The sequence below is a fragment of the Neolamprologus brichardi genome, chromosome 20, assembly GCF_056152115.1.
Source record: "Neolamprologus brichardi isolate AB-2024 chromosome 20, ASM5615211v1, whole genome shotgun sequence".
Classification (NCBI taxonomy): Eukaryota; Metazoa; Chordata; class Actinopteri; order Cichliformes; family Cichlidae; genus Neolamprologus; species Neolamprologus brichardi.
In genome coordinates, this window is record NC_142123.1 from 18,158,537 (window position 1) to 18,182,551 (window position 24,015).

The following is a 24,015-nucleotide window of genomic DNA, read 5'->3' on the forward strand; positions in this document are numbered from 1 at the left end:
CACGCTTAAAATTTCTAGGATAGTTGTATTTCAGATGGCAGATTCTCTCCATGGTAATGCAAGTATGTTCATATAATTTCTTTCTTTCATTAGCTTTCCATATACTGAAAGACACCACTATACAGTTCACCCTGGAGAAAGTTCCTGTTGATGGAGATGCACAGTTTACTCTCCTCACCACAGAGGAATCCTTCAAGAGCACAGGACTACTGAGAATTGAGGGCAAATTTGTTAATCCTGTTAAGGTATATAACACAACTATATATGCATTCTGAATATAAGTCACTATTCATGAATGAAGGACTGGTTACTTCTAAACACATAAATTGAAAACACAGGCTGGTGGTTTTTGCCTTTACAGATCACATAGTACATTAAGGAAAGCACAAAAGTGCTTGCACATCAGTATTACAACAGAGCTGGGCCCAATTTCACTTTTTAACATAAATGCTGTCCTTACAACAATTCAAACCTGTACTTTACCTTTCTTTCTTTAAACTACTGTCAGTAGATGTTTCTGTAAAGTGTCCTTCACATCAATACTGAGCAAAGAACGATGAAGTAGAACATTTTGAATTCCTTATAGTTGGAAAAACCTGTATTTCTATAAAAGAAAAATTCTAAACAACAGTAGTCTGACAATTACTGAATATTAATGTGTGAGAAGTGTAAACTATATTTAAACTAAATGTATAAACAAGATTACAAAAATAACACAGATACCTTGATTTCCTCCATTAGTTTCTGAGCTGGTCTGTAACATGTAGTAAGTCATGTAATGACTAATGAGTTACAAAATTCACCGTCTATGCATGTTTTTAATATAGAGAAAACTATACATAGAGACAAAAAACATTTTTTATTGTAGGCTGTAACACATTGCTGTAGAGTTGTGCATTTTAAAATAAAAATGGAATTCAGCTGCCAGCCGCTCGTGCAACTGTAGTTTGTGGCACATCTGCATCATTTATATTTTTTAGAGGTGGAAAGGTGGAGAGTATTTTGGATTAATCTTCCTAAAATATACTTGTAAAAAGTTGGGAAGTAAGACTTTCGTAATTAAAAGCAATAATTTAAAAACCACAGTTTTTGTTTAGATGTAACTACCTCTCTTTTTTTCCAGATTTTAAAGATACAAAGTTTAAACTGACTCTATTACTTTAATAATTTTGGCTTATCACAACATCACATGGTTACACCAAGACTAGCTTGACTGGCTTCACCTTTCCCTTTTGAGAATACTTTATTCCAACACAGCTGCTTGAGATGAAGTCGGATATAACATGCGATGGCTGTGCAAGTCTTACTGCTGGATTAATTGCTTTAACATTTCATTCTGGTGACAGGTGTTCCTGTGCAAGCCTGTGTATGAACAAGTCCTCCAGACACTGGACAATTTGTCCCTGACTGAAGAGCAACATGTTACACCGAGCCAGCCGCCCACACCCCCACCACCAACACCTTCCTGCACCAAACCTCACCGCTTTCCCGACCCGCAGGGAGGAATGTTTGCAAGGGACCCTCCTCACTTCAGCTTCTCTCACATGTCACTTTCATCTCCTTTGCCTCTACAGTCAAACAAACATACAATTGACTCTTCCTCGTTCACTCAGCTAAAAGTCACCTTACATGTGGCAGAATTGCAGGTTCATCTCAGTGCTGATCTAACACAGGGGTCCCAGGGCTTAGTCAGTTTGCGCTTCCAAGATTTGGAGGGAGACTTTACCAAGGATCACCCTCATTTACTGGAAATCCAGCTGGCTCTTCGTTCCCTGCTCATGGAAGACCTTTTGGAGCAGAATCCCGAGTCCAAGTACAAACATTTGATGGTGTCGCGTGGAGCTCCCAAACCTTCCACCTTTAGTCCAAAGGAGTACCTTTCTCAAAGCTGTCCGTCAGCATCTAATGCTCTGTACCCAGTCATGCCTCGGTCACTGCCCGCTCACATGGAGGAGGCTCAGAATGTCTTCCAGCTGTACCAGAGGCATCCGAGCAACCCTTCATCTAGCAGTCGCAAATCCAAGAGGGGCCCGGACTGTCCCAGCACTCCTCCTCCTTCTCCGAACCACCACACACCCTCTCCTAACCCACCACCAGATTTTGATGAGTCATTAGTCCATATCAGTGTACAGCTGGTTGACCAGAACCATCCAGAGTTCAGAACGCGTTATGGGAGCGTAGGCCGAAGTGTGGACGTTGACTTTAACTGCCTGGACGTTTTGATCACGCTACAGACCTGGGTGGTTATTCTGGACTTTTTTGGTGTTGGCTCTACTGCCAATAATCATGCAGTCAAGGTGCCTTTGACACCCCAACCTGTGCCAGGAGAGCCTCTCTATGAGCCAGACAGCAGTGAGAAGGACAAAAGAGAGCCTGTCAACACCAAAGTCGACCTAAAGGTATGTCACGTAGCCTGCTAAAAGTTATCAGGCCTTATGCTGAATGCATATGGATTCAATAATTAAGAGATCCTGTATGAAAATATAGTCTGTTTATCATTGATGCAGGCTACATTGCTCTACAGATAGCAATGTAAGGCTGTCAGATACAATTTTGTAATTTTGTTTCTGTATGCTGTAACAATTTAAGATGCTGTCATTGAAGTGTACACTTTAAGCTTAAATTGGAGTAATTTCTAAAATAATTTGCAAGAGTTTTAGGCCTTTTTGATACAGTACTCAAGTTTTTACAGACTCAAAAGAAACTGGACAATTAACCAAAGAGTAGTTTCATGGCTTGATGGAAAACACCTATACAGCGCGTTCCAAATTATTATGCAAATGATATTTTTCTCTGATTTTCCTGAATAGTTGATTCAAATGACAGTCAGCATAATTTTTGAGTCATCAACCATTAGACTATAATTCAAATGTTACTCAACAAACCTCCCAATGAAAACAGTATGTCTTTCAAAAATAAAAAAAACTAAAATGCACTGTTCCAAATTATTATGCACACAGAGTTTCAAAACATTTTAAAGATTGTAGAGAATTGAATATGGTCATTCGGAATTTGCAGCATTAGGAGATCATATTTACTGAAATCAAAATCTATTTCAATCAAAAACATCTTAACAGGTCAAGTAACATAGTAACATAGGGCCCCTTATTTGATAGCAGTTTCACAGTTCATGCATCCATGGAACTTGTGAGTTTTTGGAGAGTTTCTGCTTGAATGTCTTTGCAGGATGTCAGAATAGCCTCCCAGAGCTGCTGTTTGAATGTGAACTGCCTCCCACCCTCATATGTTTTTGTTTGAGGATGCTCCAAAAGTTCTCAAGGATTGAGGTCAGGGAAGAATGGGGGCCATACCATGAGTTACTCTCCTTTTATACCGATAGCAACCAATGATGCACAGGTGTTCCTTCAAATATGTTTGCTGCTTTGTAATGGCCTTTTTGCTCTCTAAATCTAATGTATTTGTCTGGCAGAAACCTTCCTCATTGTCCCTTTATCTGCACGAACCTGTGTGTGCTCTGACTGAGCCACAAATCTCTTACATTATGGTGATCACACTTAAGTTTTTGTGAAATATCTAAGATTTTCATTACGTGTCCAAGGCATTAAACTATTTCATGCTTTTCAGCAACAGAGAGATCCTTTTTCTTTCCCATATTACTTAAAAATGGTGGTCTGCTTAATAACGTGGAACATCCTTCTTTAGTGGTTTGTCCTTTAATTGGGCTCACCTGCCAAACTAATGATTATAGGTGTCCGAGATTAATTTCAGTGATACAAAGAGCCCTGAGACACAATTCCATCCAAGAGTTTAATTGAAAAACAACTTATTTGATCTTTATGCCACTTAAACACAATTTGCATAATAATTTGGAATGTGGTGTACAGCATGTAGTTAAGTCAAGAACGTACTTAACAGGTAGGTGTATTATTTTCAAAGTCTGCAATCAAGAGATAATAATAATAATTCAAGAACATAAACTTCTGTCACGCTGCTAGAAATAAAAAAAAAACTGAAGGAAAAGAAGGACTTTGTAGCACAATGATAATAGGCGAGGGGGTTGCTGGGGAAAAACAGGGCTTGTGATCTAAAGCATTCCATGCCATTTGCTAATCATCTAGTAAATATACTAGCAAATTCATCAAGTGTTGGTTCATAACAGTCAGTCATGCTGTGAACCAACCGGAGAGACCTCTACAGTCGAGAGATTACACCTGGAACATACAGCCTTGCTGCAACCCTGATAATCACAAATGAATACATGGGAGTGAACTAGTCGCATAGGCTAAAGCAGCAGAAGACCATACCGGGTGCCACTCCTGTCAGCTAAGTAGGGGGTTAAAAACTGAGGCTGCAGTTTACAAGGGCTCTCTAAAAATGGTCAGAAGATTTGGGGGGAAAATGTTGGTCTTATGAGTTTCAGTTTCTCCTGCAAGATTCGGATCGTAGTCACAATTTGATCCATCATTGGTTCAGGTTGGCGGTAATGTAATGGCTAGATACTTTGAGCACCTTTGGGCTCTAGTGCAACAGGAGAATTAAAATCATGGATGCAGGCGACACATTTGCAGTAACTGTGTGATGCTGTCATGTCAGCATGGACATGGATCTCTGAGGAATGTTTTAAACACTTTGTTCAATCTGTGACAATAAGAACTGAGGCAGTTCTGAAGGTGAAATGGGGTCCACCCTACTACTAGCAAGGTGTCCTTGATAAAAGTGGCTGGTGAGTGTAAAGTGGCAATTCTGAAGTGATTTTTGTATTGCTAACCCATTCCTGTGTTTTCATTCATAGGTTCATTCTTTGTCTCTTGTACTGAACAAGAAACTCAATGAGCTTGCCAAAGCAAGTGTGTCCAAATTATCTGCTCATCTAGAGATGTTTGGTATGACAGAATCTCTTTTATTTTATTTTCCATATTGTAAAAGCAATAAAACAAACTGTGCATATTCAGATTTTATCTTATTACTATCGATTCACCGAAATGTATATTGTTGTTATATTTTGTCTGGTATTTCAGATGGTGACATGGCGTTACAAGGAGCTTTAGGAAGTTTGTCCCTGAGTGACCTTACCCCACATGGTGATCTCTACAGAGAGCGCTTCACTACACAAGGAGGGGAGGCACTGATCTTCAATATTCTTAAGTATGTATCACTGCAGTGCTCGAAAGACTGTTCCTCTGTGCTAAAGGAATTAGAAGTATCGTGCTGTTTTTAGTCACCTGTGTGCTCTGTTCTCCTCAGGTATGGCCAGCCTGACCCCGACCTGGAGCGGGAATGTGACATCAAGGTGTCTTTGCAGATGGCGTCAGTGCATTACGTGCACACACAGCGCTTTCAAGCTGAGGTGGCAGCCTTCATCCAACACTTCACTCAGCTACAGGATGTGCTAGGCCGGCAGCGGGCTGCAGTGGAGGGCCAGCTTGTGAGTGCTGTCTGCTAGGGCTGCCGTCATGGAAAGAAAACAACATGATTTCTTTAGGCTGTAGTTTTTACAAACCAAATGTTAGTGAAGTTGGTGTCATTGCCTGTAGCCCCTTGTAAAGTTATGCATATGTTCTCCAGGCTGCATTTCATTTGGTTAGATGTAAAGACTCTTAACCAAGGAAAGACTTCAGTTGTCCTCTGTGGTCTTCAGGCCGTTTAGTGTTCTTGAGAAGGTTCGTTCCTTCTTTTGGAGAATGGACCACATTGTCAATTTGACCACTGCTAAAGTGGCACAGTTCACTCTTGGGCAGAGCAGGCTTTGTCAGTAACTACACTTTGCATGACTTTTTTTAATTGGAGGGGCACTAAATAAGCACAGGTGTTTACTTGTTAATTTTTTAATTAGATTGTGTTTTTCCATTACATTTCATGATAAATCACTGGAGAGATTGTACAAACCAGTGGGGGTTTTGTTGCATATTGCTCATTCCTTCCTCCCTGTGTCTGTCAAAAGGTACGAGATCAGCCTCAGAGGGCATCCAGACTCCTGCTGGATATTGAGGCTGGTGCCCCAGTTATTCTCATCCCAGAGAGCTCCTGGTCACCAAGGCTCATTGTAGTCAACCTCGGTCAGCTGAAGGTGAAGAACCGCTTCCTTCCAGCAGGGGCGTATGGGACTTTTTCCCTCAGAGACAAGGTAGAGAAACTGACCATGGCACATGCCTTTTTCCCTTCTCTGGTGAGTCATGCTTCTGGTTTCATCCATGCATGGAGTGATGCCTGCGCCCCATTTCTCTTCCAGTCTTTTCTAATTTCACCACATTTATTATTATTTAAATTATACGTTTAAAAAAACAACATGTCACTTCACACACTAATAGTACTATAAGTTAGTGATTGTCAAGTGTAGTTCAATTTCTGATTGGCTTTGGTGTTTAACCAGCTATTATGATGACTGTGTGCACGTCATGACTGTTTTTTTGGAATGATGCTTAACTACCTCTGTGTGTGTGTGTGTGTGTGTGTGTGTGTGTGTGTGTGTGTGTGTGTGTGTGTGTGTGTGTGTGTGTGTGTGTGTGTGTGTGTGTGTGTGTGTTAAATCCCAGCAAGTTCAAAAACAAGGATCTGAATTGGGACAATGCTTTTGATGTGGAAACGGGTTGTACTGTTTTTACAGTGTCACAAGTCACCATACTATAAATATCTGAATGATGATGTAAACTAATGCCGATATGTCAATGATCGGCATATATTACATACTCATTTGCCTCACAAAACTCCTCCTGTCATAAATGTATAACACAGGGAAATATACTCTTAAGGACAAATACATGCTTGAATGTATAAGTTTAAGTGTGACCTAAAGAGATCCACAGATTAAATTATGTAAAAATAATTAAAAATATTGTATTGTATAACCCGCCTGAAGACACATCTTTACTCTCTAGGATTTTTTTCTACTCTTTTTTTTGGTTTTGTGTCTTGTCTCTGTTTTTGTTTCAGTGTTTTTCCCCCAGTTTGTATGACACTTTGGTCAATCTGTGTGTTGTTTTTAAATGTGCTTACAAAGAAATAGACTTCACTTAAAAATTAACAATTGGTGTTACTAAATTTTAGGAATTATGTTAGATATTTAGGTTATTATGATAAAGTATTTTGAAAATTGTATTTGTTTTTCATGTATATTATTTTCTAAGCTCTGTGTAAGCTTTTCCACAGTCCCATCTCATAAATATATATGTAAACCAGTTTATAGTGTCTTTTGCTTTTAGTTATTTTGGCATTTAACAAAAATATGAGTTACTATTTGTGTGTATGTAGAAATCAACTTTAAAAGTACTTGGTGTTCAACTATACAGCTCTTTTCTTTTTCTTTTTTTTAAAGGAGCATGTCCAGAGTGCAGCAGAGAGGTGCAGTGATCAGGAGACGCGCAGAGTCTCCACATCCAGTTCGACCTCATACACATGTTTCACCTCTGGGAGGCCACAAACCATAGACACAGAGAAGACACCTGAGAAGGATGGCCCTCGCAGTTTAGGTCAGCATCTGTAACTACTTTACAGTCCCAAAAAACAATGAATGCAAATGCTCGTTAGCAAGGTGAGTAATTTCTGAGTTCTTAAAGCCCTCAATAAGGAAGCACGGCCATTTCACACATCTCTAGCAGTCCTTGGTGTTTCATAGTGTTTGCAGGCCGTCATTTATGATAAGCTCTCTTAAGGTCCTACCACATCATTTTAATCTTGTTGAGGTCTGGACTTAGGTCTTAGACTGCATAACTTATGGCCAAATATCTCCACTTTCACCTCATCTGTCCAAAGGACATAATAGAAGTCTTGTGTTTTGTTCAGCTGGAGCTTTGCAAATTTTAACCCTGCTGCTGTCTTCCTTTAAGAGCGAGGAGGCTTTCCCTAACTCCAAACAGGCCATATTTTCTGTAATTATACTGCTATGAAACGTAACATTTAACATGTCCGTTGAGGCCTGTAGAGAAACAACATTGGACTGATTCCCATCATTCTGGTACAAGATTAATTTGTATCAGAATGATGGGAAGTGAAAAGAATTATGAAAGTAAGAGCAGCCAAAGGAAGCCATGTCATCTATTGAAGATGGTGAAGGCAGTGTTATAGAATTTGTCCAAAACACTATGAACCTAGCTGTATGTGGTGTGTCTTTATCCCCATTAGAAAACCACGTGTGCTTGTTGGACTGCATTTCATTGGACCTGCAGGAGATGGATATCTTTGCTGCAGAGCGTTTGCCAAGTGAACCTTTGGACAGTGGTGATAAACCTCTTGAATATTCAGACCTGGTCTTTCCTTCCTATTGTGTCCGTCGCACCGGAAACAACCTGCTGAAAGACTGCTGCCGCCTCAAACTTAAAGTGGAGCGCAACCTGGACAAGTAAGCCCTGCTTTTAAATGCTCATAACAGACTTTATTTTCTTTTTTCTTTAGCAGTGGAAGCACCTTGAGGTGACTTTTCTTGAGATTTGGCACTAAATGAATAAAACTGAATTGAAGCTGAATTGAAAATCAGTTTTCAGGGCATATTTTCACTGTCCATCCATTATTTTTGTGTTGTTTTGCTTCCCTACCGTAAAATAAGTCAGTCAGAACACAAACTCAGGGCTATTAGGCTCATGAGCACCCAACTTTGGCTTTGTTGGGTTCTCCTCCAACTTTGGAGGATACTGAAAAGTACAGGCTTTCAGTACATCAAATCTTTTAATCCTACACTCATTGATATGCTGAAGTTTTAAACATCAGCAACTCTCACATGAATAATGGGATAATGTTTAGAGAAACCCTTTTTCAGTAGCACATGCTAGAATTGTGTCAGTATATGACCATACTCATAATCCAAACCTGGTCCTAACTCAGAGAGCTCAGCCATGTGGTACCCGACATGTCCATCCATGGCAGCCTGTCATCGGTACACTGCTCTCTGGATGTGGACCACTACCAACTGATCAGAGGGCTACTGGAGAACAACCTGGGAGAGCCTATTGAAGAGTTCCTGCGACCCTACAACCTGCAGGATCCCAGCACCTATGTGAGAAAGCACACATATGTATACCTGAGCAGTTTACAGTGCATTGTAGTACATTTTTAAATACGGATATGACATATATCCTACAAAATATAGCATTTGCTGGCTTTTGATGTCTTAAATACTGCAGAACATTTACTCATTTTAAAAGCTGTAAAAAGGAGGTGATGTAGAGTGTAAAGCTGACATTGGAAAGTGCAGGGAATTCTTCAGGTGAGGCTACATGGTGGGTAGTGAGGATAGCATCTACAATTATAGAAGATCTCATTGCCAGAATGGCAAAACAGATTAGCTCTTTTTTCATATTTCAGTTTGCAGACTGACTTTCTCTCTCTCTAGACGGTGTTGAGTGGAGATGTTTATACCAACTTTTCATTCTTGTTGGACATGATGGATGTCAGTTTGGAGCTACTGTACAATCCTCAAAACAGTGAACACAAATGCTCACTAGCAAGGTAAGTCCTTTCTGACTTTCTATAAAGAAGCATTTACAGCTATTTCACGGCTCTTTGACAGTTTTCGGGCTGGTGTTGTTGTGGAGGAGCTAAGCGTTCCTTCACTTCACTGAGATTTGCAGGCAGTTGTTTATGCGCAGCTCTCTTACAGTCCTACCATTGCAATTCAGTCAGGTTGAGGTTTGGATTTTGAGTCATTGTAGCACCTTGTGGGTGGGGTTTCAGCCATGGTGTTATACAGCAGGTAACATAGGTATGGTCACATTTTTCTAAGTAAATATATTTCTAAAGGTGCTATTTTCACCAGATGTCTGTAACAACCCATCCAGTCCACACATGCAAAGAAATCCAACCATAGATGAAAAAATTATGTGACTGAAATGTATTTATTTAAAGCATTTATTGGTGATGACAGTTTCAAGAAATCTCCTGTATGGGGAAAATAGTCGAATGCACTCCTCAAGTGTGATTTTGGCCCATTCTTCCACAGAGTCTCCAAATCCTAAACTCTGAGCTTTAGCATTTAGATTTTCAATTAGATTGAGGTCAGCTGATTAGCTGAGCCATTAGAGCAGCTTTATTTTCTTTCTCTAAAACCAGTTGATTATTTTCTTGGTTGTGTGTTTGGGATCATTGTCCTGCTGAAATGTCCACCCTCATTTCATTTTAATCATTCTGGTAGATGGCAGCAGATTTTTAACAGGAATGTCTCTGTACGTTTTCCATTCATCCTTCCTTCAGTTATATGAAGTGGTGTGTGCTGAAAAACAGCCCTACCTCCAGACTTCATGGTATGGTGTTTTTGGGGTGATATGCTGTGCTTTTAGACCTCCAAACATCTTAGCAGGCTAAAGTTTCCCAGTATTTCACAGGCTTTCTTCAGCAATGGACTTGTGCGGTACAGGCCATGGATATTGAGTGTGTTACTTGTTGTTTTCTTTGAAACAGTCACACCTTCTGATTCAGGGTCTTTCTTAAGCTCTCCACAAGGGGCCCTTGGCTCTTGCACAGCTATTGCGATAATTCTTGGTGGATGTGGAAGGATGTGTGCCTCTGTGCAGTTTCTGTGTGTGTATCTGTTTGGCCAGTCTTGGGTCCCTCTGGGACATTGGTTTAGAACGGTAGCAACCCCGTGATGTAGGTGCTTAGTGGGTGGTTGCTAGCCTGCTCCCTGGTTCAGTCACTTAGGCCTCTCTGTTGTGCGGTGAGAGCTGCGGCAGGTGTCAGGCAGTTCTTGGGTGGCTGGTGTCTGGGGCCCCTTCCTTGGCTCATGCTGGGGACAAACGCTCATGCACAGACAGACACATTCTCTTGTATGTTTGTTTGTTTACCTCCCTGTAACTTGTTTTGTGACTTTTGTTGCCCCTTAGTATGTTTTGCAATAATAAGGTCACAAAGGTCTTGAGGGTCATGGCTTTCGTTGTCATGACCCCCTGTTCTGCGTGTGTTCAATACTTTTTCCGTGTCATTTCTCATTGCTAATTGCACTTAATTTATGGATATCTACAATTTGATTTCATTGGTCGTGTGGGTTGTATGGGTTGTTACCACATCTATTAAGAAATTCATGTTAATAGCATCTTTAGACATATATTTACTTCGAATATCGATGTGTGGTTAAACATTTATTTTACCAACTGTAGATTTCCTGCTGTGCTTGGGACTATTATCCTGTTGGATGACCCAGTTTAATTCAAGCTTTTATCTGTGGGAGACGAGGCCTCACATTTGGCCCTAGAATTTTTGGTATTGAGGTTCGTTTGTTTGCCATTTTGGACACGTGACAATGTGGGATCAAGTGAACCCACATTTTCTAAGTTCATGCAGGCTGGCCAGTTACTCTCTGAGCGGAAGTGAAACTAAGGGTGCCTCAAACTGGAAATGGAGACTGTTTGTCTTCAGAGTAAATGCTGTACCTAGGGAACCATGTTGGCTGCAGCACAAAGGCACAACTTTTATTTTGAGATCAATCTTCTTAATCTCTGGTTTGCGTCACTCTTTCTCAAGATGTACTACTGCTTAACTCGTAGTTTGCAGACAAACATAAAAAGCTACCGGCAACTGTGGCAGTCTGCTAGCAATCAAATTTAAACACTTGGACGTTTTCTGGTACAGTACCTTCTTTGCATTCAAGGTCACCTACCAAAAGCCAGAAACCTCCAAAAACCTCTGCCAGCCTGTGGGGGAATAGACATTTTTCCCTAGCAACTGGTGCTTTTATCATGTCCATTATGGTGGACAGTGCTTGAGATATGTGCACAGATTGTTCATGGTCTCCATACTTAGTGACTGCAAGTGGCTGCAATGTAGCCCATCACCGCTCTAGCATTAAGCTAACAGTTGGCATGAGGTGTGCTGATATGCTGTATTTGGTTTTCTCCAAACGTGGCACTGTGCATCATAGCCAAATGTCTCCAGAGAATTTTAAATCATTTGGTATCATTTTAGTTTGTGCACCAAGAAGAAACGGAAGCTATATGTCTTCTTTGATTTCCTACAAACATTAGTTAAAAGTTGCAACTTGGGTTTGGTCATCTAATATTTGATGGATGAAAAACTGTGGTGGTGTTCGAGGGATTTAAATTGGTAATTTTTTTTACAGGGGAGTCTGAAACTATTCCATTTCACCCTTTTGTTTTTATTTTTTATGCAAAGGTTCGACTTCCTTAAATCAAAGCTGCTCTTTGAGAGTCTCTCTAATGGATCCAAGTCTGTCAACCTGGTGTCTCATTCCCTGCTGGCATATGACACTCGATACACCGGGTTAAATAAAAGAGCCAGTGAAGATGATGGGACAAGGCACAATGTATTTGATTGCATTCTCCAGGCATCCAAAACAGGCGCCAACCGGGCATCCTTACAGCTTGAACTGCATTATAGGTAACACTGGAGAACATCTTTGAACTAGAAGAAGTGGACATTCTAGATAATGTTAGTCACTTACATTATGATCTCTCTTTCTACAGATCCACACGTGAGTCTTCCAGCTTCACAGTGGTCCTCAATAACCTCAGGGTCTTTCTCATCTTTGACTGGGTCCAGCTGGTACAGGACTTCCTGCAGAAGCCGACTGAGAAGATACCCAGTGATGCCAAACATCATGAGCGCTGGCCTAGTAACACTAGCACAGATTCAGGTTCCTGTACCATGGCCAGTACAATAGGAACTGTTATGCCAAAGACAGTCAAGAGTGGGGTAGTCACCAAGAGGTCCACAGTGTCGGTCACCCAGGAGCGCTGCCTTGAGATCAAGATCAACGTCACAGGTCAGACATGAAGAACAGTGAAAGAAAACTGTGTGTGCTCTTATATTGAAAAGTAGTCAAAGTGTGGTTGTTGGCACACCAAAATGTAGCTTAAACCTCAGATTACAGTGGCTACACACAGTACTGTAACTAATGCTACTAGCAGTCTAACAGGAACAAGTTTTTTTTTTAAGATAAGTTTATTTTTTAATGAATTCAGAAATACTTCCATTCAGCAGTTGTATTTTCACTGCATCTACAAATGAAAAGAACTGTAATGAAAAGTGATTGATTTTCCTCCACTCATTATATGGAGCTAACTACTTCATAAGACTGTCATTTTGTGCTTGTGACATATTGGGAAAAGATTGCTTGGTCTCTCACAGTCAGTGGAGAAATTTTTTGAACCCCTACTGATTTTGTAAGTTTGCCCACCAGTAAAGAAATGGCCAGTCTGTCATTTCAATGATAGATTTATTTGAACTGTGAGAGAAAAAAAATCCAGAAAAATGCATTTTAAAAAAAAGTTGTAAATTAATTTGTATTTTGAAGGAAATAAGTATTTGATTTTGCAAGATTTTGGCTCCCATTTATATTTTATACAGGTAACAAGCTGACATTTGGAGCCTTCTCAGCTCGTTACCTGTATAAAAGACAGCTGTCCATAGAAGCAATCAATCGACCTGCACCATGCCAAGACCAAAGAGTTTTCCATGGATATCAGGGACAAGATTGTGGACCTACACAAGGCTGGACTGGACTACAAGACCATCGCCAAGCAGCTGGGTAAGAAGGTGACAACAGTTGGTGCGATTATTCGCATATGGAAGAATCATAAAATAACTGCCAGTTTCCCTCGGTCTGGAGCTCCACACAAGATCTCACCTCGTGGAGTTTATGAAAATAAGAACTGTGAGGAATCAGGCCAGAACTACTCGGAAGGAACTCCATCAAACATGGAAGTAGAAACATGCTTTGGGGGTGTTTTTCTGCCAAGGGGACAGAACAACTGCATCACATCAAAGGGAGGATGGATGGGGCCATGTACCATCAAATCTTGGGTGAGAAAAACCTTCCTTTAGCCAGGGTACTGATAGTGGGTCGTGGGCGGTTATTCCAGCATGACAATGATCCAAAACACATGACCAAGGCAACAAAGGATGGGCTCAAGAAGAAGCATATTAAGGTCTTGGAGTGGCCTAGTCAGTCTCCAATCCCACAGAAAATCTGTGGAGGGAGCTGAAGGTTAGAGTTGCCAAACATCAGTCATGAAACATTAATGACTTGGAGAGGATCTGCAAAGAGGAGTGGGACAAAATCCCCCCTGAGATATGTGCAAAACTTGTGTCCAACTACAAGACACGTATTACTTCTGCAGTTACCAAAAAAAGTTTTGCTACGAAGTACTAAACCACGTTTTGCAAAGGGATGAAATATTTATTTCCTTCATGAAGATGCAAATTAATTTTTAACTTTTTTGAAATGCATTTTTCTGGATTTTTTGGTTATTGTCCTGTCTCTCACTGTTCAAATAAACCTGTCATTAAAATTATAGGCTGATCATTTCTTTGTTAGAGGGCAAACTTACAAAATCAGCTGTATACCCCATCTCCTTTACACGACGTGCTGTATTTCTCTCACAATCTTCATGCACAACTTAGTTTCTGTATACACTCCCATTTTAGAATGCTATGTTATTAACAATTATTTTGCATAGTGTTAAAAAAACAGGACTTGCACATCAGGCAGTCACTGGTCAGACAACTGAAACTTTTTTTTTTTTTTTACATTTATAGTTTAAAAAAAAAGTCACATATAATAACTTAAATGTCACTGAAGAAAAATATATTTGTGTAGCATTTCATCTCCTGCATTTGTAAATTATGCCAGGGCTTAGAAATATTTTGGGTTATCCTAAAATACCTGACCTGCATATTTTACTTGGTTTTGCCATTTTAAATATTTGCCATTTGATGTACAGGAACAGAGTTTGTGGTTGTGGAGGATTCGTCCTGCCTGGATACCAATGCCATCATTTTAAAGGGCACCACTGTCCTTACCTACAAACCCCGTCTGCTGGACCGACCCTTCTCTGGCAGCCTGGCAGGAATAGAGGTGACAGCTGAGACTGCTAGTTGTAGTACTGCTGCTCATTTATCACAGTTCTTTTACTCAGTTCAAAGAGATGATGTTTAAAAATGAAAACACATTAAATAATCTAATTGTGGTATTACTATTATGGCTCTACCAAAAAGTTCATCTGGATGTAGCACTTTCAGTGGGAGAAGCGTTTCATCACTTATCCACCCATCAGTAACAGTCCAAGTCAAAGAGGCCATTTGCATGAAAAGGGAAAGACAATCTCTGAATTGAGGAGGGGGCTTTAGGGTACATCTGTCACCATCTTACAATGCTGTGATTGCAACTATTCCCCAGCTCTCTGTGAATGGTGCTCATGGACATTAATCAGTTGAGATTGATCAATGGTCTTTGATCAGTATTTGCTGATCAATGGTCATGATGCATATTAATGATCAAGAAACTACCTCACAGCACATTGTTAGTCAGTGGTGCTAGTTTCAGTCAATATACAAATGTTCTGTTTATAAGAATGAGGAAACCTGCATTCAGCTGAAACTGCAGAAGTCACTTGGATGAGTGAGTAGGTTAGCATATGAAAACTGCTATCAACTTCAACTCCTTTGATTCTGACGAATTTTGTGACACCAGGTGTTCTCATGTCGGCTGGGCAGCGAGCAGGAAACTGCACTCTCCATCATCGACCCGGTCAATATCCAGCTGGAGCTGTGTGGGAGCCCCACATACCAAAGCAGTTCAGGTCTGTTGGACGCCTTCAATGTAGAGGACATCCCACCGCTGCTGGAGGTTAGAGCTTTACAATCAACCTATATACAGTAAACTAAGGTCGGGGGTTACTTGCAAGTTCAACATATTTTCAAAAGAGACATAGGATAAGATATTGCATTACATTGGAAGGACGCCCCGAAGATTATGAAGAAAGCCTTGTTGTCCAGGCTGCCTTATAGTGCATAAAAATGGGCAAGATTCAACTTTAATGACAATGCTTTGGAATAATGATGACACTTGGTGATTAAAGCTGGTAACTCGAAATGCACATGAAGCTAGCTGTACTGTATTTTTGGACAATTTCCTTAATCTCAACTCAACCTTTGCTGCCTCTATGTCAATAAAATTTAATTCACATATCATTTCCATTCATTGTTTATATTTTTGTTAATGTTTGATAGCTTCAACTAGTAACTACATAAGTTTGTGAAAAAAATATCAGTGACGCTGAGCATGGCTGGTAAAGACTAGTCCTGCGATTGAGGTTTTAGTTTTGTCATAAAATAGTTGAAGTTAGAAGACATACGTTAAAAAGAGCTTTGAAAGCAGATATGGAGTATTTCCCAGTATTTCTTCACAGAATGTAACATTATGGATTACCAAGTTAGCTTTGAATCTGATTTTCTGGCAGATTCAATTTCCAGCTCTAGACATCCGTCTGTCCTACAACGACATACAGCTCTTCTTGGCCATCACCAAGTCTCTCCCTACTGCCAGTGCCCCACTGCCTCATGTCTCTGACACCACTGCTCCCCCCACCAAAGGAGCCAGCCCTGCACCCAAAGACATCTTCAGGCAGAAGACTGAGTCCCTTATAGGTATGCTGTACAGACTTTTAAGTCTTCATAGACTAACATAATGCCTTTAAGTTTCTTGAAGACATTTCATCTGACAAGCTTCATCAGTTCTAAGGTCAAATGGAGGAGAGTCCCAGATTTTAAGCCCTATGGGAGTGTCCCCCAATAGGGTCAAGGCCCCCCTATTGATCCTCTGCCTAATCACACTAAGCCAAGGTGAGAAAACTTGTGTGGGTCACAATCAGCCAAGGTTTTGTGTGAACCCACTGTGAAACCTAGCCCCACCTTATCATGTGATTTCCTGAGGTCAAATGGCCCAGGATGTGAGTGGGCGTTAAGACTGGAACTCTCCACCAGTTGCTATTAGAACTGAAGAAACTTCTCTGATGAGAGGTGAAACGTATTCAAGGAAACTAAAAGAAGTCCACACGCTTTTCTTTCCAAGCTCCTTAGATCAGTGTGCATGTATACGCATACTTTTTTACATTATTACCTCATTCCTGACTTTTTAGATTGTATTTTTAGTTGCACTGATTACTGATTATATACTGTTATTCCACCAAAATATGTTTCCCTCAGAGGGTCAGCTAACCCACTTAGAAGACCTTGGTTTCAGGAAGGAGGACTGCAAAACAGCCCTGATCCACTGTAAAGGTGAGTGAGACTATTAAAACTGGAAGTAGATGAAATGCTTAACAATCTGTGCAAACCTTCCTAAAAATCCAATTATTTGTCCATCAGGTCAGCTGGATCAAGCTGCAACATGGTTGCTGGAGAATGCTGAGACTATAGCAGGTCATCCTCGAGCCAGGGCTAGCTCTGGGACCAGCAGCCACTCGGCTCCTTTGTCAGGAGTGGAGGTGAAGGCTGATAGCATCTGCATCTGTTTCATCGATGACTGCCTGGACTGTGACATACCGCTGGCAGAACTAACCTTTTCCAGTAAGTCTCTCTAAATAATGGTTGTTACCAAAGACATTTAAAATTGATTAGTCAGCATCCAGTAGTTTAGCTCAAGTGGCACATTTTAATCTTACCCTCAGTAACTGCTGCTGAGCAAAGCCATTATTAGATTCACTTAGAAGTTACTGTTCTCGTGCCCACTAACATGGGCTGCTTGTGTTCCAAATAATGTTGGAAAACAAAATTGAAAGTGCTTCTTTTATGTTATTGGAGAAAATACTTTAGTATTGGAAATTTTAGGCCTTAAGCATAAGATGAAACAGGTAAGCACCTTCACTAAATCCAATGAACAGCATCCACCTGTTTCTCAGCCTGATCTCAGATTCCTTGTCATTAAAGGGCTTTACGTGCTGCAGCGCATTGGTTCCATCCATGAAGGCAACGCTAGCTTCACTCTGTCTGGAGACTACTACAACAGAGAGCTATCAGGTAATAGGATTTACTTACTGCATGTTTACACAATATGGTGAACATTCTTTGTTTCCTACATCTGTGTTTTTATGTTTATGCAGATTAATCAAAAGGAGTGTCTCAGTAGACTGTTATTTTCATAGTTTGACAAGAGTTTTAATGGCATTGTAAAATGTATTAGGATGTTTCACAACAGAGTTCAGAACAAGGTGACCTCAATCTATCTCTCTCTATCTAGAGAGAGATAGAGAATATATATGTGTGAAACTCGTGTTTACTTATTTTATAGCCATTAGAAAAACAACAGCTCTTCATTTTCATGTTGTCAGCAGGTTTGTATAACAGAATCATGTGCACCACGATCAACAAAGTGAGTCGTGTCAAGTGCAGCCCCTGTAGTCAGGCCAGGCCTCTTCTCTTGTCACTGCACACTTTGCCCACAGGGGGGTTCCTAGGCCTAGTGGAGGACCCAAGAGTCCATTTGGGTGGAGTTCTAAAGGTATAGAGCTACAACCTTCAAAGCTCATCCTCCTTTCTGATGTGAGAAACTCAGATTCCTTCTGGCTGCTCGTTTTAAGCAGCTCTTTAAAATGGGCACGTTCTTGACAACAAAATGCTCTGAATGCAAAACCAGGATTTGTGAATTATATCCTGTAAATGAGAGAAAAACATTCATTCACCCAATCATCCATCTATCGAGGAGCAAGGGCCTGACTTTAACATTGTTCCCGAGATGAGAGAAGCGACATCCACAGACAGTCCAACCTTATAGTAGAAAGGTATAACAGAAGAATATAGAGAGCCAAGAGTTGCTATAAACTTTGACATAATGTTAGATAAGCAGAAATAGGAGCTTCAGTTCAGGCAGTATTTAGCTCTAAAAAATAAGAAGAAATTAATACTAACATGATACTGCATACTGCACAGTGTTTTGCTAAGTTGATATCTGTCTGCGTGCCAGGCTGGGAGCCCTTTATTGAGCCCTGGCCCTGCATCCTTTCGTGGCAGCAGCAGGCCGCCGGTCGTCTCCATCCTCCACGTCTTAAGATGGGGATTCGAGCCAAGCAGAGACTGGACATCAACATCACGTCTGTCCTGCTGGGTAAGTAAGGAGGGACTTTCACACAGTGTTTCCAGGTACAGTGTTAAAATTGTCCCACATGGCAGACCTGCGGCTCATGTATATGTCTGGCCTTTTCAGAACAATACACCACCACCAAGAGCTCCTGGATAGCTGACTACTGTAATGAGGAGGACCAGCCCCCCCAGACGTCGCCCCCTATGCCCTGGATAGGCTCTTCAGTTGATCCACCCAGCTTCGGGCAAAGTAAGTTACAGCAAATCGTTAACAACTAATGGACTCTAGAGTTGTTTTTTTTTAATGTGTAAAAGAGAAAATCCAAAAACCTGAAATCGCCTGAAAATCACCTGAATGATAAAGTGGCCGTTTCAGGTGTCATCAGCACTCAGGTGTCATTATCAGTACAATACTAACACTGCACGACAAGCTGCATGACATCTCCAGATTTGTAACTTTGTAAAGCTGAATGAACAGTTACATTGTGTTCTTTGAACAGTTTTTATTTGTATTGTCAGCTCAGACAGTACTATGTAAGATTGTTGCCAGGGTAAGAAAACAGAAGCCTGCCTGTTATCCTAGTTTAGAAGCTGGTCAAGCACTGGTTGGTTATCCTGTGACACACTCGATTGATAAGCCGCTCTCTTCTAAAGAAAACACTTAAGCTGCCATTCTCTTCCTTTAGTTAGGTTTTCCTTCAATACATTTTAAAGAGCCAATCACAAAGTCGCTCACATTATCCCCAGCTGCTAGATTTTTCTGCTCCTTCACTTGAATAAGATGGGAATCATCTAACTGGGTGTTGGTCGAGAGATGATTTTCAGTGCATTGCTGGTGTTCTTGTTTGAAGGATAACACTAACCCTCTTGTGTGTTCCCTCTGCATGTGTCTCTGTTTCAACTATCTGTCTCTACTATCAGGTGCGCCTCTTGCTCACCTTAGAACTAGGAGCACAGCCAGCTTGACTTGCCTCGAGCAGCAGATTCATTCCAGAGGTACCGTTCAGATTAAGCCACCCACTCAGCCTCCTCAGTAGCATCAGTACCACAGTTAGGGATTTTTTTAAACTATTGGAGTGCTGTTGAGGTTCTTGTTTTGCATGCCTGTCTCTTTTAGGAACCACATACCCCATGTGTTTCCACTGGTACACAAAGCCAGCTTTTTCCTAAGCTCTGCAAACCTTTTGTTCTTCTGAGTAGTCTCTTTATTTCAGTACTTGTAATTCACGTTAGTACTTGTACTAAACCTGTGAAGCTGAATTGTAGCTGACCTGATGTCAGCATCGCCATGATTTCACTGGCACCTGCTTCATGCTGGGAATCTATTTTAGCTATAAACCCAAACTGTTTTTGCTCAAAATTGCCACAAGTTGTTTAGAAGTGAGAAAAAAATGACTTCTGTTGGATAGCCTCACTTCATCCATTGATCTGTCTATCCATTTTCTTTACTTGAGCCTATCCCAGTCATAGGGCGAGAGGCAGGGTGCACCTTGGACAGGTCCCTGGTCTATTACAGAGCTAACACTGACAGGCAGAATCATATTCGCAGCTGCAGGCAATTCAGAGTCATCAGTTAACCCAGACCTTCCCAAAGTGTGGGGCCCGCCCCCTAGGTGGGGGCGCAGAGCCATTGAAGGGGGGGTGCGGCATGAAAAGGGAAAAAACAAAACAACGCTTGGACACTGCTGGCACGGGGCGCCCACACAAACGCAAAGCAGGAGATGAAGCATCGCTGAATATGCTTCCAAACCAACTTTATTCTAAGCCAAAGACTAGAAAATATGGTGAAGCACATCTTCCTTTGGCTTCACCTGCACAAGTGCCGAGGTAGGTCTCCCCTGCAAAATTGGTTTTCCCTGCGTCGGGAGCAAGCGCTGGGCTCTTCAAATCACGGACAAACAGTATTCCACATTCTTGATTTTTAGTACACAAACACTTGTTGTAATGACTAACTACTCCTGACATTTTGGAGATGTTTGCTCTTTATACAGTAAAGTTACAGTGGGATACAAATAATATCAGGCTGATCCTGCCACGATTTGTTCCCCGGTTCAAATCATGGACAAACAGTATCCCACAGCTGTTTATGTTTTTAAACCCATTTTGCACAGAGAGGCATTTAAAAAAAAAAAAAAAAAGTATTGATAGCAATGTTGAATATTATTACACAGGAAAAAAACAACTACATGTAAAATAATTACACCGTGACGCCTCTGACTTTGTAAATGGAAGGACAGTAACTGCGTGTTTATATGTAAGCATGTAAAACCTGAAGATAGAGACAAAATACTGTTAATCTGACTATCTGCCATCTCTCATGTAAGCAATAACGTGCGCACAGCGTGACGTGACAAAAAGGCACATACCTTTGACGTTGCCTGACGAACTCTGTATTCCTGTCCACACGTAAACGCAAAAAATGAGTTTTAAAAAATCTCAGTTTTCGGTGATTCCAAACACCGTTTACGTGTGGACGAAACAGCTGCGTTTTCAAAAGTGTGGACGTAGTGTAAAAGAGTTAGTAGTTTATTTTCTTACTACCTGTAATTTATTGCAGATTACTTGTATTTGCTTAATTGTTTACTAAATGTTTGAGGTGTGAAATAAACCGCAATTGAGCAAAATATGTGTGTGTGGTTGGAGGATGTGTGTGCGCGCGCGCGAGGGGGACGCGAACATTTTTCTGTAAAACAAAGGGGGGCCCAGCGAAAAAAGTTTGGGAACCACTGAGTTAACCCAACACAATGTCTTTGGACTGTGGGGAAAAGCTGTCGTACCCAAACAACACAGAACATGCAAACTTTGCAAAGCTGGCCGATGGGTTTGAATCTTCTTATCACTGCATCACAGTTTGTTGTGTGTTCCCTTATTATACTAGGCTCAGTCAGATTCTGACTAGCACCAAAATGATCATACTCTATAAATTATGTCTGATATCAGTATTAAAAATGCCAAACTACAGACAAGAATAACAAAGAAGCCAACTTACAGCAGAGCCGCTCCATCTGTTCATTCTCTCTCACTCTCATTTCTCCTCATGTCTGCTACCTAAAGCTTTTAAATAAACAATGTGATGTTTCCAGCTTCTAAGTGAGTATTGTTAAGTTTTGTGATACCAAGTGAAATTCAATACTTGGTGCATTTCAGTCTCTGGTTGTGGATGAACTGCTAAAACCTGTTCTGGATGTAAAACTCTCTTGCTTGCACACATCATTCCTTTTGGCCGTTGATCATTAATTGTTAATACTGTTATAGTACTCACACAGAAAAAAACCAAACAACATGCATACAAAGAAATAGAAATGACTTGGAATGGAAAAAATGTGTCTAAATGTCTGCATTTACAGTTCTTAACCAAAAAATAAAGCCATTTAAGTCTAGCTCTATCTGCTCAGCGGCGCTACAGACATTACTGAGGGATTCAAAGTAATACTGCAGTTGATATTAGGATGAACCATTATTAGTTCTATGTGTTTTATTTATATATATTTAATTTTATTGGTATCCTTTCCGCTCCCTATTCTCATCCGTCATCCACTTAGACCTTCTTGTTCCAGTAACCCATCTGAATATCTATCTTTCTGTCTGTGTATATGTATATATACAAACTCTGTTTTTAATTCTGTTTCTATCAGATGTCAAGTTGTCTAAGAAGAGGCAGCCCTTTGTCCCCTATGCTCTACGCAACCATACTGGATGTACTATGTGGTTTGCCACTATGACTACAACACCCACCAGGTAGGTGTAACCATAACGATCTTAATGCATACAATCTGCAGAAACACCATGTTTCATAGAAATGAACTGGCAACAAATGAACACTGACTGTACTCTAACAGTGCTGTTAATGCTGAGTGCATGTACATCAGTTTGCTAACACCACAACTTTCTCAGTTTGGGTTTAATATGTATCTAATGAAGCGTGAATTTACACAGCAAAGAATTGCCTCAGCCACAAAGAATAGACAAGTACCTGAAGCTCTTTACATGTTTCCCACAGGGTAGCACTCTCCCACAGCAGTAGTGCAGACTCCATTTCTGATGTCCACAGTTCAGGATCTGATGACAGCCACAATGTGAGCCAGTGGAGAGAGGTGCTGCCTGGGGAGGAGATTCCCTTTGAGTTTGAGGCCCATGAGAAACTCCGTCATCGGTACTGCTCAGCTTCACGTTGCATCCAGTGACTCTGTTGACTGTCTTAACCTTTATTCCTCCCGGTTTGATTATTTGTGATAACACAGCAGCTTAACTGTGCTATTAATAAGCAGCTGTCTGAAATTAAGATGTTGTTAAGAAGCTGTCTACTTTGCTCAAATGATGATATGCAAGAAGAATCTGAATGATATTTGGTTAGTGTAAAGCATTTCACATTTACCTTTTTAATTAAAAGAAAACTGTTGTCAGGGGTTGTGTCGTGGATGAGAAGGAGGACCCAAACGCTGGACTCACAGGTAGGTAGGTGAAGGTTGGTGTTTTATTATCGATGGAGTGAACAAACAGAACAGAGGAAGGAAATGGCTGGCTGGACGACTGACTGAATGACTGACTGAAAGACTGAATGGCTGGCTGACTGAACGAAGGCGGAAACGACAACATAACATCAATGACACGACAAGGGCTGAAGGGAAGAGAGGGCTTAAATACATGACTAACAATGACAATGATTGGAGACAGGTGAGTGAACAGCTGAACATAATGAACTAATGATAAATGGGAAGAGGACTGAACATAATGCACACAGACTAAGGCTAACACAATAAAACAGGAAGTGGAACAGGCAGTAGATAAACGATGAACGTGAACTGAAAATACAACGACCCAGAAACCCTGACAGTACCCCCCCCCCCCCTTCAAAGGCCGGCACCCGACGGCCAAAAGAAAGAAAAACCAGAACAGGGCGGGCGGAGGGGGCCCAGGACGGAGGGACGGAGTCCAAAACAAAAACAGTTTAGGTGGGCGGCCACGTGGCCGGCGGCCGAGACGAGACAGTTCAGGTGGGCGGCCGCGAGCTGGTCCGGTGGGCGGCCGCGAGGAGGAAGGCGGTGGCGGCCCCTGAGCTGGTCCGGTGGGAGGCCGCGAGGAGGAAAGCGGCGGCGGCCGCTGAGCTGGTCCGGTGGGAGGCCGCGAGGAGGAAAGCGGCGGCGGCCGCTGAGCTGGTCCGGTGGGAGGCCGCGAGGAGGAAGGCGGCCGCGGCCGCTGAGCTGGTCCGGTGGGCGGCCGGGAGGAGGAAGGCGGCGGCGGCCGCTGAGCTGGTCC

The 24,015-nt window shown here is 41.4% G+C and overlaps 1 protein-coding gene across 3 annotated transcripts in view; it reads left to right on the forward strand.

The window, feature by feature from the left end:
* The window catches only part of vps13d (vacuolar protein sorting 13 homolog D), an 81,047-nt gene that overhangs the window by 17,508 nt on the left and 39,524 nt on the right, over positions 1–24,015 (forward strand). For 2 of the 3 annotated variants that reach the window (XM_087833975.1, XM_087833976.1), the window contains exons 20-42: positions 94–245; positions 1,347–2,399; positions 4,754–4,844; positions 4,980–5,106; positions 5,206–5,386; positions 5,903–6,085; positions 7,274–7,427; positions 8,080–8,296; positions 8,776–8,947; positions 9,284–9,399; positions 12,055–12,279; positions 12,366–12,664; positions 14,625–14,758; positions 15,374–15,529; positions 16,143–16,329; positions 16,888–16,962; positions 17,050–17,250; positions 17,611–17,700; positions 18,644–18,784; positions 18,884–19,009; positions 19,681–19,755; positions 22,395–22,497; positions 22,760–22,912. In XM_087833975.1, the coding sequence (XP_087690101.1) occupies positions 94–245; positions 1,347–2,399; positions 4,754–4,844; positions 4,980–5,106; positions 5,206–5,386; positions 5,903–6,085; positions 7,274–7,427; positions 8,080–8,296; positions 8,776–8,947; positions 9,284–9,399; positions 12,055–12,279; positions 12,366–12,664; positions 14,625–14,758; positions 15,374–15,529; positions 16,143–16,329; positions 16,888–16,962; positions 17,050–17,250; positions 17,611–17,700; positions 18,644–18,784; positions 18,884–19,009; positions 19,681–19,755; positions 22,395–22,497; positions 22,760–22,912 (4,411 nt within the window). The remainder of the gene's footprint in view (positions 1–93; positions 246–1,346; positions 2,400–4,753; positions 4,845–4,979; positions 5,107–5,205; positions 5,387–5,902; positions 6,086–7,273; positions 7,428–8,079; positions 8,297–8,775; positions 8,948–9,283; positions 9,400–12,054; positions 12,280–12,365; positions 12,665–14,624; positions 14,759–15,373; positions 15,530–16,142; positions 16,330–16,887; positions 16,963–17,049; positions 17,251–17,610; positions 17,701–18,643; positions 18,785–18,883; positions 19,010–19,680; positions 19,756–22,394; positions 22,498–22,759; positions 22,913–24,015) is intronic. The other variant, XM_087833977.1, reaches the window with a different exon arrangement.